General features: G+C 44.9%; 1 protein-coding gene and 1 non-coding gene across 9 annotated transcripts in view; both read right to left on the bottom strand.

The window, feature by feature from the left end:
* PHACTR1 (phosphatase and actin regulator 1) overlaps nucleotides 1-15099 on the bottom strand; it is a 574931-nt gene that overhangs the window by 74007 nt on the left and 485825 nt on the right. For all 8 annotated transcript variants that reach the window (XM_024928986.4, XM_034961452.3, XM_034961451.3 and 5 more), the window contains one exon: nucleotides 9596-9917. In XM_024928986.4, the coding sequence (XP_024784754.2) occupies nucleotides 9596-9917 (322 nt within the window). The remainder of the gene's footprint in view (nucleotides 1-9595; nucleotides 9918-15099) is intronic.
* Nucleotides 1539-1702, bottom strand: LOC112440299 (U1 spliceosomal RNA). Its single transcript, XR_003028465.1, has one exon. It is a non-coding gene; the product is annotated as a U1 spliceosomal RNA (small nuclear RNA).

Genomic DNA, 15099 nt, shown 5'->3' with positions numbered 1-15099 from the left:
TATATCTAATCTGCAGTTAGAGTTGGATATGTCCTTAGCAGCTGATCTGACCTGTATGGTTTTTCTTTACATAAGTACATGAGTAAACCATTTGGGACTCCTATTAGCCTGATTTTTCTTAAAAAATCTTCAGTGTCCTCTCTGTTGGCTCTTGGGTTCTTCCTTATATCTGATTACAATGTTACGTCATCAATCTCATTCTCTACGCTATGTCTTCTAAAAACCTGGAAAACAAATGCCAACTCCCTTTTCTTATCAAAAACCTCATTCTCTATCTGGAGACAGTATATCACCCCTTCCTCTAATCTGCCTAAACGTTCTCTCATTCCCATTCTCCTCTCCATCTGGTTATTCCTCTCTTTTAGCTTTTAGTTTAAATGCAGTTCTTCAGAGAAGACAACTCTGAATTTCATAGACCAGTTGACATTCCTGTTGCACATTCTTCTCCCTCCCTGCACTCTCATGGGTACTGATCTGTCCAGTCTATACTCCCAGCAGGTTCTAAGCTGCACTGAGGGTTATCTTCTGTATTTTGTTCACTGTTACATCCCCAGTGCCAAGCACGGAGCCTGGTCTAGAAAATGTACTCAGCAAAGAATTGGTGGATCTTCCATTTGCTAAGCAAACACAGGTACCATCTTTTCTTTTTGCAGGGCCTGTTTTCATTCAAGGTTTACAAGTCAGTAATTGCCTGAAATTTTTTCCTGGCAAATGTCAGCGCTTTCTTCATTTAGCTGCTCAGGGACTTTGGGACAGGAAGAGGTAGATAAAGAATGAATTTATTAGAAACGTATTTATTTTTTCATTTTTAAGGCCCATAGGTGGCAATTTCCATCAGAACTAAATGTATGGTACTTAAAATTTTCCTAAACTAAAACTCACTGGGTGTAAAGAAGGCATCATTAAAAATATCTATTGATATTTTGCATCAGTTGATAGCATGCATCAATGATACTAGTAACAAAAACTCATTCATATTTCGCCTTTTTAGATCAAACTCAGAGATTTCAATTATTCTTCCCATGTGAACTCACCTGGTCTACCAACACACTCCTTCCTCTAATCCGTCTAGAATGTACCCGCATTGCCTTTCTCCTCCTTACATGATTGCTCCTATTTTTCAGGTCTCAGCGTAAAATTCTGGAAGTTAACTTTCAGGTTTAGTCTGAGGACACTGGATAGAGCTGAACTATCAAATACGATTCCCTACACCTTAGCGATCTTAGCATCCCTACCTTAGCTAAGGATGATGACCCCTCTCCCATTTTATCATTCATGAAGGATTTGCTCCAAGAGAATTAATAAGAAGGGACGATGTACTTCAATGATGGCTAAAGTTCATAATCAAAATTATAGTATCTGGAGCTCTAGTTTGATATTATCAGGCATGACAAGTAAAGATCTAGATTTAATTTTAAGGGAGGAACTTTGTACGTTGTTTCTAACATCAAACACAACACAACAGGAATGGCCCAACAGGGGAAGCAGGAGTGGATCCTCAGCAAAAGCCTGTTTCTTTTCTTGCTTTTTTTTTTTTTCAAGGGAAAGCGCAAGCACAGTCCCCCACTACCACAAATTATGCAGTCGAGTTTCCCACATTTGGGAAAATCGCAGGGGTCAGCATATCCGGAGTGCGATGGATAAGCCTCGCCCTGGGAAAACCACCTTCGTGATCATGGTATCTCCACTGCCAGGTAAGTATGCAAAAGCCTGTTTCTATAATTGAGACAGTTTGTAACAAAACATTGATCATAAAAGTAAGATATTTTTCTATTTCAAAGATTAGAGTAACTTTTAATGAAACCCACTCCATAAATAGTTTCAGAATACTTCCTACATGACAGGTACTATGGCAGATTGTGGCCCATTTGTGCTGCTATAATAAAATACCCAAGACTGGGTAATTTAAGAAGAACGGAAATGTATTTCCTCACAGTTGTGGGGGCTGGAAAGTCCAAGATCAAAGTGCTGGCAGGTTTGGCTGTCTGGTGAGGGCTGCAGTCTCCGGCTGGGAGAAACACGGCACCCTCACATGGTGGAAGGCCAAGAGGGCTTTATGCTGCTGTGTGAAGTCCCGTTCACAAGGGTCTTAATGTCGTTCATGAGGGAGGAGCCCTCATGGCCTAATCACCTTTTCAAGGCCCCACTTGTTAATACTAAGACATTGGCCATTAAGTTTCAACTCCTGAATTTTGGAGGAGAGACACTCAAACCATAGCAAATGGGGAGACGAGGATGGTTCCCATCCACATTAAAGAGAGAATATACAGAGAAACACATAACCTGTTGCAAGTATGCAAAAGGGGTGTGTGCAGGAGGGCAGAGCTCTGTATGGGAATCTGAGAAGGGATCACAGAGGACCTGGTATTTTAATGTCTTGAAGAACAAGAATTTTTCTTTGTGAAAGAAGCTGCTCTGGGTGGTAGAGGACAGGATGTAAGAGAGTGCATTCCAAACAGAGGGAACAGTTCAAATTGTTAGAATAAAGAAAATATAAAAGGTTAAAGACCACTAATACTGCTTAATATTTATATAACATATGCCTTGTGAGAACTCAATCCATCAATAGGAAGCAGATTAATAAGTGAAAGAATATCACTGCAGCTATGAGAGGCTCTCCATTCATTCAGTTATTCTTTCACTCACTCACTCACTCACTCACTCACTCACTCACTCACTCACTCAAACCTATAAGCCAGGCCCTGTTGTAGGCACTCTGGATACAGCCATGAACAAAACATTTCCTGCCCTTGTGGACTGTATGTTCTATTAGGTGAGAAGAGCAACAAACCGAATGAAAGGCAAATGACACAAAACGTTAGATGGTGAAAAATGCTTTGATAGGAATAAAAGGAGTTGGGGAACAGGCTTTGTTGCGAGGAGGGTTGCAATATTGAACGGGAAGGGCCTCATTGAGGATGTGACATTTGAGTAGAGACCCGAGGCAGGTGAGTGTAGGAGCCCTGAGGATATTTGAGGGAAGGGCAGTCCGTCCAGGGGAACAGCCAGTGCCAAGGCCCCGTCAGGAGGTGTCCGGCACGTCCGAGAATGTCTGAGAATGTGCGAGAATGGTGGGAAGGCCGCTGTGTGAGGGAGGAGGGAGCAACACAGAGGGGAGCCGATGAAGCGAGGGAGACCACAGGGGCAGTCCGTTAATACTCAGGTTTCAACCCTGAATTTTGGAGAAGAGACGCTCAAACCATAGCAGATGAGGAGACAAAGATGGTTCCTGTCCACATTAAAGACAGAGTATAGAGAGAAACACATAACCTGATGCAAGTATGCAAAAGGGGTGTGTGCAAGAGGGCAGAGATCTGTACCAGAATCTGAGAAGGGGTCACAGAGGACCTGGTATTTTAATAATGTCTTGAAGAGTAAGTAGATTTTTCTTGCAAAAGAACTTGGAGTGGGTGTGGGCTTCTGGGCCATGGGGAGGATTTTGCTTTTTACTCTTAGTGAGTTGGACAGCGACAGAAGCATTTTGGGCACAGCCATTGTTAAGAGCTGAGCTGTGTCCCCAGATAAATTCATATGTTGAAGTCCTAAGTCCCAGTGCCTCAGAATGTGACTGTATTTGGAAGTAGGGTCTTTAAAGAGGTGAGGGAGTTACAATGATGTCAGTGGTGTGGGCCCTAATCCACTATCACTGGTGTCCTTATAAGCAGAGATGAGCAACAGCCACACACAGAGGGAAGACCACGTGAGGACACAGAGAGAAGACACCACCTACAAGCCAAGAAGAGAGGCCCCAGGAGAAACCAACCCTGTTGGCACCTTGATCTCGGACTTCTAGCCTCCAGAACTGAAAGACAATAAATTTCTGTCATCTAAGTCACGCATTCTCTGTGTGTGTGTTTTTTTAAATGTCAGTCCTTGCAGACAAAGACAGTCACAATCTGACTTTCCTCAAACCCTGTCTCTTTTGCTGTTGTAGTGGGGATGGGCTGCAGAGCAGGTGTGGACGCAGAAGAACAGGTGGGAGAAACTGCAGTAAGCCAGGCAAGGCCGACTGAGGCTCAGGCAGGGGAAGAAGGAGCATGTGGAAGTGTTGATCTTATCCCTGTGTATGTACAGTGTGGACCAGACAGGATTTGTGGACAGTCAGATGTGGGGAACCAGAGAAAGGAAGGGGTCAAGGGTGACTCCAGGTTTTTGGCATGAGCGACTGAAAGTGTGAAGTTGCCTTTAATTGAGAAGGGAAAGACTTCTTTAAAGTGCATTCCATTAAGAATCTTCCTAAAATTCCTTCAGGGTCCACATGGATCCACATTCCACCTTCATTTTACTAATAGGAGACTGGAACACAGAGATCAGCCGAATTAAGATCAGAAAGAAAAGGAGTCCTGATTAGGACTTTACATCTGACTTCTAGGATCGATGCCAACTAGATCACGGAGCTTACTGCAGATATTAAAAATAAAAACACTGCATCATCTTTGAAATGATAACAAAGGCATAAAAATGATATAATGGACTTTGGGGACTCAGGGGGAGGGGTGGGAGGCTGCTGAGGGATAAAAGACTACACGTTGGGTACAGTGTACACTGCTCGGGTGATGGGTGCACCCAAACCTCAGAAATCACCACAAAAGAACTTATCCATGTAACCAAAAACCACCTGTTCCCCCAAAACAATTGAAATAAAAATAAAAATAAACAAATAAAAAGTTGTTCCACAACAGGGTCACTAAATAACCATGAATTCAACTCTTTAATGACTTTAAGAAAAGCTTGTTTCTTAAGAACAAGAGTAAAGGCTAGCAAAGATTTAAGTACAAAAATGGGGAAAAAATGCAGTGTTATTTATTAGAATGGAAAGTTGAGGGGAAATCTAAATGCAAAAAAAAAAAAAAAAGAAATGATAAAACACCATCTTCCAAAAGATGTGGCTCACCAGGGTGAGGGGAATGAAGATAATCTAATTTGAGGAAACTTACCCAAACAAACAGACTTACCCAAACCATTCTAGGGTCACTGAAGACAAATTTTCCATGCCATTTGCTTACTGTGTGACATGCAATAACCCCACTGATTTGGATTCATTAAATAATTTGATCCTCACAAATGACCCTAATGAGGCTGCTGGCATTATGATTATTTTTATTTTACAGATAAGGCATGAAAATCAAAAAGAGGTTGAGCCATACGCTTTGGGTCACACAGCTAATATGTGGTGTGTCTAAGACTCAAACTCCGGCAGTTAATTCTGGAACCCACACACTTTGTCCTGAAGTAGGGGTGCGTGATGCCACCAGCTCGGCCCCCACTGCCTAGGGCAACCCTGTGATTTTGAATAAATATGACCCTTTAAATTTGCTTCAAGTGGACTCTAGCTCCTTCCCCCAAATCTTGTGAGCCAAAGCTGTGAATAACCACGCCATTGTTTAGTGCCATCAAGCAGGCTTAGGCAAGGTAGTGTCTAAGAACTTCTCTGCAGGTGTGTGCCATGGCTTACACCTGTAATGCCAGAAATTTGGGAGGCTGAGGCAGGATGATCACTTTAGACCATGAGTTCGATGCCAGCCTAGGCAACATGGCAAAACCCCATCTCTACAAAAACTATAATAAAAAAAAAAATTAACTGGGCATGGTGGCGTGCACCCGTGATCCCAGCTACTCAGGAGGCTGAGGTGGGAGAATTGCTTGAGCCTGGAAGGTCGAGACTGCAGAGAGACATGATCATGCCACTGCACTACAGCCTGGGTGCCAGAGTGAGATGCTGTCTCAAAAATAAAAAATATAAATAAAAAGTAACTTCTCCATATAAATCAGAGCAGATGTGGTATAATCTCAGGGGAACACGAACAAGATGGTATAAGATCTAGAGAAGTCCTTAGATGAAGGGAATGGTAGCTATCTTCAAAGATTTAAAAGCCTTTTACAGGAAAGGAAGATTAGAAATAAGATCGGGAAGGGGCAGATACAAATTTCAGTAAGTAAAACTTTTAATAGAGAGGGAACTTTGTAACAGTCAGACCTTCTTGACAATGAAGCAGGCTATGTTGGGACCTGGAGAATGTCCTGTTGGAGCAGAGACCAGAGGATAAATGGTCAGGAACACTGCGGTGAGCAGGGGCTTGGTGGCCTGGACGGTCTTCAAGGCCCCTTTCATTGATGAGATGACTTGTGCAAACGTATGGTCCAGTGTCAGGCATTGATGCTGTTTAATTCACCATTCAACTTTGTATATTACCTGTAACTTTTTCATCAGGATCAGACTGTCCATCTGGACCGATGGCCTATGGTGTGACATTCTTTGAGATTTCAGGGGGCAGCAATGGCCCAAACAGGGGGTCGGTCCAAGGAACTTTAAAGGCAGGATGCCTGAGTGTTTGGTAATGCCTCTCCCTTCTTGCAGAGTTTTTTGGGGTCACTGGAAATTGCCAGGAGGATAGAGAAATGATTCTTTCTTTCTGTATAAGACTTGGTTAGAACAAGAATGAAATCATGTTGACAGGCAACAGGGAGAGTTTTTAGGCAGTAAAAATCAGGGGGAAATCACCCAAGACAGCTGGTGATGCCCTCCCTACACTGAAAAGTGTGGCCTGTGACCTTGGCCTATTTTGAGATTCTTCCTGGAGATGACTGGAGACACTCAGAAAAATCTCTCCAATCTTTGTTTGGGAAGAGGGCCTCTGGGATGGTCTTTGTTTGGGAAGAGGGCCTCTCTTTCTCTGGGGTGGCAATCTTGTCAAACTGATGCATGCATTAATCTCTGCAGCCTGGTTGGTCTGTTAGGACAACCCTATGCTTTGACCTCGAGTGGGAAGTGAGGGAGAAAGAAGGAGGAAATGACTTTGAGTTGGGACAAAGCATAGAGACTGCCTTGGCTCTGCTGCCAAGATCATGCTGCATACCCTGCCCCCACCAAAATTCCCTTATCCCACTAGATCTACCCATTGGTCTAAATTAAACTCAAATATCCCGCAAATACCCACAGATATTATAAAACTTGTCAGTTAGCATCTTTAATTGAACCTTTTAATATGGTGTTTTTTTAAAGTGGAAGCAGATTTAGCAATATACTATTAACATGCTATCCAAGTATCTTTTCTGATGATTGACGCTCATGAGAGATATGAAAACTTAGTGGGTGCATGTAGACATGGGGTGGGGGGCAGCAATGACATTGGCTGCTACATGTCCTTAGGAAGCAGCTATGTGTTAGTACAAAGATCTCTGGACTTGGAGAGGGAAGACCCAGGCTGGAGGCTTAGCCTCTCAACTTACTACCTAGGGTAGTGTTTTCCAAACATCTACAGGGAAGAAACAGTTCTTACTGTTTAGTTCTTTCCATTTTCAATCCATCACAAACTGATGCTTTTGTAAAATATAATACAAATGTAAAAATAATGAAGCCCTTTTTAATGACAAGATTCAACAGACATGAAATTATTCTGTCATATTGCTGTAAGAGTATCTAAAACTTGTTCTCAATGTCTGCACTTACGTGGTTGCAGATGTGAGATAAGCCATTTGTGGGCCACCCTTTGAGAAGGTGGCTTTGGGGAACTTAGTGAACCTCCCTTAGTTTCTCCATCTACTCAGTTTCCATAGATGATGTGAGGATTAAATAAGATGACAATGACAGTGATGACAATGTGTATGTGTAATAGATTAAAACGTGCCAGCCACATTTTAAATTATTATTGTTCTAATTAATAACAAGAATAGTTGCCAATGATAGCAAGGGGCCAAATTAAGTTTTGTTTTTTTCCTTTTGCAGCAAGGGCAGGTGTTAACACCAAGAAATCAAGTCAGAATTCCTAGACACAGCAACCTCCCAGTGAATCACTCCTTTCCCAAATGCAGAATACTCAGCTGACAGGCAGGAGCAGAGAAAGCCACCGAGAGTCAGGAAAACACAACCCAAAGCTCCCGCCTGTGCATCTCGCTTTTGGCTCTCTGGTGATTCGATGGGACCTCCATACTGCCATTTTCCATCTGTAGGACCCAATGACCAGCAGCCACTACTATGGGACAAGCATTCAGCTCACAGTCAGAGATACCCTTTGTACCTCATAATCACACTTTCTCCTTGTTACACCAGGGCACTCAGTCAAGCAATGTGCCTCAGAGCCCCAGTGGGAAATCCCAGTGCCTTCTTGGATGTGAGGTAGGTGGCGGTACACACACACACTCATGTGTGTATACACAATCAAGAGTAATTGAGAACCAGTTTGAGAGATCTCCCTATGTGGTGAGGAGTTAGGGTCGTGGCTGCAGGCCTGCCTGTGGGGTCATCTTTGCAGCTCTCCCTGAAGAGCGACTGGAGGCATATTCTGGTGAAAGAGGGAGCTGCCTTGGTAGTGGCCAAATATTAGCCTCACAAGTGCACATAATCAGAGCCTGGGACTCTGCTTCCTCCATCAGCAAGAACAGGGTATATCTTCCCACCTTCCCAGCCCTCTTGTTTCCCTCCAACACCTGCCAGCCCTCATCTTTTCTTATTTCATATTTTAATTCTTTTGAGTATCATAAAAGTAATATACACAGAATTAAAAATTACCATAGAAAAATATGAAATATAAAAGTATTTTCTCCCCATTTCACCACCCCAGGAATAAACGCTATTAATGACTACGTATACATTTTTCCACAAAACATTAATGCTTATACAGACACAATATGTGCGTGCATGTGCATGTGTGTGTGCATGCATGTGTGTGTGTGTGTACACGTGTATGTGTGTACACCCACACAGATGCAAAGATGGATATACAGCAGGTTCTTGAATAAGGTCATTTCATTCAATGTCATTTTGCCATAACATTGATGAGAAAAAGAAAAAAAAGCTGATTCCCAGCTGGGGCCATTGTCTGTGTGGAGTCTGCACGTTCTCCCCACGACTGCATGGGTTTTCTCCATGTACTCAGGTTTCCTCTCACATCCCTAAGATGTACATGTCAGGTGAAATGGCGTGTCTACACTGTCCTAGGTCTGAGTGAGTGTGGGTGTGGGTGTGGGTGTGAGTGTGCCCTGTGAGGGGATGATGTCTGACCAGGGCCAGATCTTGCCTTGTGCCTTGGGCTGCTAGGACACGTTCTGGCTAGCCACCACCCGGAACTGGAATAATTGGGTCATCATCTTCTTTGTTTTTATTAACCTTTCTTAAATGTATGTACAGCTCACATTTATTTCAATGTTTAATATTAGAAGTGTTGTGGTCTTTATTTAGAAGTTTGGTGATATTTTTGTGACCAGAAATATGCTATAGGAACTTAAGTCTTGTTTATATCAATTAGTCTATGGTTAAGTTGGTTTTGTCAGATTTTATTTTACTGAAGTTGCAATTTTCACGAACCTACTGATGACACTGAGGATTGTGTGTATATATAAGCATATACATATATATATATATGAATGTTAGTTTTTCTTTCCGATAAATGTGGTTATTCTAGAGCTTTTCAATTGGCAACATTTTTTTTCTTCCATGCTTTGCCCTTCAGTTTTTTGTCTCATTTTACTTTCAAACATTTTCCCCCCAGTGGGGATGAACCCTTGTTCACATTCCTAAGTTATGGTCCAAATCCCTAAGCCCCCCTCCCCAGCCAACCCCTCTCCTCCCATCCTCCCTCCTGGTGCCCACCTTTACCTTTCCAGCCTCTGCATGGTCATGGCCAGCGTTTTGTTGAGCTCGTCTATCATTCTGCAGCCCGAGGGGTGCATGGGGAGGGAGCCGGTGGTGGAGGGGAGGTGCTGGCCGTGGCTGCCATACTGCAGCTGGTGCTGGATCTGGGAGGGCAGGACAGTGTGGTGGTGCTGGGCCACACCCTGCTGGCCACTCTTCTGGGCTGTGTAGGACACCAGTGAGAGGTCTGGCCCCCCCACGGGCATACAGATCATGACTTTCTTTGGAGGTAGCGGAGGCGACAGTTTCACTGGCAGACAAGGCAATTTCACAGGGGCGCCAGGATCTGTGGCAGAAAGAGGGCGAGAGGCAGATGTGAGTTTGGGGGCATCAGTAGAAACTCAGAACACCAGATGCGCTCACCTGGAGACTGTGGCCAATGAGTTGAGCCTCTTAGGTAAAATGTGTCAATTGGAGACAACAGCGTGATGAGTGCTACTCAGCAAGTATCCATTGACTCTTGTTTCCTACTCCAAGTGCACTTGCACTGGCCATAAGGGCCTTCAGGAACCCAGACATTAGTGGTGTCTAATGCACAGTATGTCAGAGACTTGGAAGCAGCCCAGATAGTGAGGCAGGAGGAAGGAGGCATGTGATGAGCTCTTCTGCTCATGGACACTCATGGACTGTCAAGGAAACCTTTGCTAGGATACGCCAAACTATGGTTTGGATGCAGTTTGTCCCTGCAAAAACTCATGGTGAAATTTAATTGTCAATGTAAGGATGTCAGGAGGTGGAACCTTTAACAGGTGGGGCCTACTGGGAGGCACTTGGGTCACGGGTGTGGATCCCTCATGAATAGATTAGGGGTGGGTGTGAGCGAGTTCTAGCTCTCCCAGGAACGGATTAGTTCTCAAGGGAGAGTGGGTTGTTACGAAGAGTCTGGGTTCCTCAGTTTCTCTCCTTTGCTTCCTCTCTTGCCATGTGCTCTCTGCACACACCAGCTCCCCTTCCACTTTCCTCCACAGGTGAAAGCAGCCAGAGGCCCTCACCAGAAGCACCATGTTTCTCATACTTCCCAGTCTGCAGAACTGTGAGCTAAAGAAACCTCTTTTCTTCATAAATCACCTGGCCTCAGGTATTGTTACAGCAACACAAAACAGACCAAGATATGCCAGTCTACAATATGTGTCTACAATTTTGCCATTATGATGTGAACAGATCTTTCGAAGCTGGAACTTTCCAACAGGCATGAGATTTAAAGCCAGCCCTAGGATCAAGTCCACCAACAGCATGTCACTCTGCAAGTGCCTTTACTGCTGCCAACCTTAATTCCCTCTTCCGTCACCTAGGGACGACCATCCTGCCTTGAGAGGATGCTTTGTGAAGATTAGTTTTTGCAGATCCTGGCTTGGGTGCACGAGTGGGGCAGGAGTGAGAGTGACTGCTGGACTGGTGGGCCCACTCAAGTGTGGGCTACTGAAACAGTAAGGAGGCTCCCACAGGGGATTCCAGGCTGCTGGAACCTACCTAGGACCAACTGCTGGGTTCCATGACAATGCCATTGAGCTACCTAGAGATGCTCCATATTTGAGGGGCTCAGGGTCAGACTAGACCCCATGGCATTTCTGGGGAGATGTAGCCTGCTGTTGTACCCCACATTTCTGGAAATCACCTAGCACTGGAGGGGAACCTGGTTGAACCCTGTGGGTTGTAGGCTTGCCTGGGAGAAGCATGGTCTGGAACAGCACAGCAGGGAGGAGTAGGGAGTCTCAATGCCCCACTGGCACCCCCTGTTGGGGAGCACCACGCAGTTCTGACTCTCCATCTTGGAGGCCATAGATTTTTCTCTAATGATCTATCTGCCTTGAACGTGGCCTTCCTCCAGTCTAACTTACAGTCCTGCCAAAATGACATTCCTAGAGCACAAATCTGATTACGTAGCTCCCCAGTTTAAAACCCATCCATGGACTAAACCTTCCTGATGCATCATTCAAGGCCTTCCATGGGCTGGCTGCTGCTTGGTTCATCTCTTCATGTCCACATTGTACCTCTATGAAGTCTGCTCTGGTTCCCCCGGTTGGAAATAACCTTACCTATGGCACCTGAAAAGCTGGAGCAGAATCTCTCCTATGGCCCAGATCACTTTTCTCCTGTGGATTCTACTTATTTGGTGGCCCATGGATTCAGGGTCTCCATGCTCAACAAAGTTGACCAGGTGGCCTTGGCCATTCTCCCAAGAGCTGCTGCAGTCTTCCCCAGCCTCCTCCAGGATCCTCACCTTCCACAGATGCCTCTCCCTATCCCAGTGAGGAACTGAAGAGGAGCACTCACGGCTTCCCCACCTCCTGTTTAGTTCCAGCCCACTTTTCTCACCATTACCCAGACCATCCACCCTCACTCCTGAACTGCCGAGTTTCCTAAACTACCTGATGTTCCCATAACCCTAGGCTTTTGCATGTCACTTTCCCTCAGTTTAGAATATTCTCCTCTGTTTTGTCTTATTGGTCAATTACTAGTCGCCCTTCAAGATCCAACTCACAAACAATCACCCCTGAAAAGCCTTCCTTGATCATCACGTCCCTCTTCCCACTCTGTGGAAAGAGAGTGGGAACGTGGGTGCATATTATGTCCGTGTTAATTGTATTAACGATGATAGCAGGAATGACGACAGTCATGATAATCAAGACTTCTATCATGCTTACTATGTGCCAGATACTGTTCTAAGGGCTCTTTGTATTCTAACCGGTTTAATCCTTACAACAAGTCTGAGGTAGATGCCATTATTATCTCATGTTTACAGATGACGAAACAGGATCTCTGAAGACACTATGCTGCACTTCCTGTTTACATAACTGTCTCCTCTCCCGGAGAAGAGTGACAGTGTGTAATTTATTATTGTACCTCAAACCTCAGCATCTTGTTCAGTGCCCAGCTCACATCACAAGAGATGCAAATCATGTTTACAGAATGAGCCAAAGTTATGATGATCTGCTGTGGGATGAATTCACACCTTCCCCAGAAATAGATACTCTAGGAAGGAGATGTGAGCCTGAAATGGATTACAATTTTAGGATCACGCAGTTGTGGCATATGGACACTAAACTTCTGATCCTACCGCTGAGACACAGAAAATTCTAATCATTTCAGGGGGCCTGATAAGATTGCTCCCCAACACCAGAATGCAAACCAGTCATAACCACAGGCTTCCGCATGTTCATTCCCGAGGGCTTGTCCTGTTCATTGTGACCCCTCATGCATATGGTGCAATGTCACCACATTCAGGAACTTAACAGGCAGGCTAGCTAGTTCCAAAGTGCTGAGACACGGAAAAACTCAACACCATTGTCCAGCTCCTCTTACTGAAGGGTCCACTTACATAGCTCTTAGAAGCTTCAGTGCAGGCGGGCGCGGTGGCCCATGCCTGTAATCCTGGCACTTTGCGAGGCCGAGGCGGGTGGATTACTTGAGGTCAGGAGTTCAAGACCAGCCTGACCAACATGGTGAAACCCCGTCTCTACTAAAAATACAAAATTAGCTGGGCGTGGTGGCAGGTGCCTGTAATCCCAGCTACTTGGGAGGCTGAGGCAGGAGAATCACTTAAACCCAACAGGTGGACTTTGCAGTGAGCTGAGATTGCACCATTGCACTATAGCCTGGGCGAGTGAAACTCTGTCTCAAAAAAGAAAAAAAAAAAAAGCTTCAGTGCAAACCTAGCAAATGCAGTATGTCCTGAGGTGTTAAGGATTTTGCTCCAGGACCCTTAACCCATAGTCCTTCATTTGAAGACACTGGTTCTCTAAGGCAAGTAGGTGCTCACTTGCTTGGTCAGGAGAAAGAACCAGGAAGGCAGAGTGGAATTCTCTGCCTAGGAAGGAGCAGTGATTATATTGAGTTCTGCCCATCTTGTTAATCAATAGCTTCTTGTAACATTCCACCACTTCTTGTGACTGCTTCCATAGCAAAACCTACTTGGTTTCATCACTAGAAAATTGGCCAAGTGAGCCCCAGCAATTCTATGAAAACAGGCAAGGAAGAAAAGGCCAGCTGGACCAAGTTAGTGGAGACGGTTATTCTTATTGTTCCAGGAAAGGCATGCTGGGGCCTTGGGGAACCCCCCTCCTTCTTTCCTGCTGCATCTCCTTTCTGGTCGTTGTGATGCACATAGCTATGAATTAAAGAAGGGCAGCGAATAAAAGTGAATCATTTAAAATCATTTTTGGCTCAGTGGATTTCATAAAAATGAACGAAAGTAAGAAAAGGGCTAAAATCAGGTAGAATTACCTGCTTTCTGTGAATTAGCCATGCAGTCTCTATCTTTCCCCAAAATTGTGGATAACTGAGGAGCGGCTGGGCAGCTCATGTGTTTGTTAGAGTGGCAATGCCTATTTGTATATTTTTACAACATCTTTACACCAAGTCATTCCCCATAACATAACTAGAGGCACGATTTGGAACCAGCTGCATATTATCTGTCATTCTGAACTTCCATCTAAGCTTTTAATCTTCCTTTTCCCACTCAAACTTCTGTATTCTCTGGCTTCTTGACCACTACACCAGTCTAGGACACTCATCTCCTCTTATTGTGTGGATAATGCAGTCCCAGCCCTCTGATCTGTCCCCACTCTGTACCAGATATCTATCTCCCTACAGCACCTGCTGGGCATGCGTGAGGTCCATGATGGCTCCATGCTCAGTCCATGCTGCAAGTCCAAGTATGACTCTGTCTGGACTCCCACTTACATCTCTCTCGTCCACTCTGGCCTCTGGGTTTCCCGATAACCACGCTCCTTCTCTCTTCAGGGCCTTTGCTGTACTCACCTCCTGAAATGCCTTCCTGTTCCTTGATAATAAAAATTGCATTCGCCCTTCAAGTGGCAAATGAAGACCCGCTTTCCTCTGGCAGCCTTTCCTCCCTGAACTCCTACAACCCTGGTGGTCAGCAGCACCAGTGAATTTGGCTCTGTTTTGTGCTGGTTACTGCTGGCTCCATTTGGGTCAGCCCTGTCTTCCCAGCAAGTTCCCGGATGGCTCCTCCTACATGTGCTGCAGCAGGACTCTGAGGCCGGGCAATGATGGAACGTGCTCACTGCCCTGTGGTCCTCAGGCCCAGGACTGGGGGTGCATCAGAATCACAATGATGCTCATTCGTCTTTTCAGGGATTCTAGGTTGGGGTCCAGCATTATATTTCTTTCTTTTTTTATTTATTTTTTATTTTTTTATTTTTTTGAGACAGAGTTTCGCTCTTGTTGCCCAGGCAAGAGTGCAATGGTGTGACCTCGGCTCACTGCAACCTCCCACTCCCGGGTTGTTCAAGTGATTTTCCTGCCTCAGCCTCTGAGTAGCTGGGACTACAGGTGCCCACCATGACGCCTAGCTAATTTTTTTTTTTTGTATTTTTAGTAGAGATGGGGTTTCACCATGTTGGCCAGGCTGGTCTCAAACTCCTGATCTCAGGTGATCCACCCACCTCGGCCTCCCAAAGTGGGTGGCCACCCAGTGCTGGCCACCTGGCCCAGCATTGCAT

This window comes from Pan paniscus, chromosome 5 (assembly GCF_029289425.2).
Source record: "Pan paniscus chromosome 5, NHGRI_mPanPan1-v2.0_pri, whole genome shotgun sequence".
In the NCBI taxonomy this organism is placed as follows: domain Eukaryota; kingdom Metazoa; phylum Chordata; class Mammalia; order Primates; family Hominidae; genus Pan; species Pan paniscus.
Note: the sequence above shows the minus strand (reverse complement) of the source record. Positions and strands in the feature narration are given on the sequence as shown.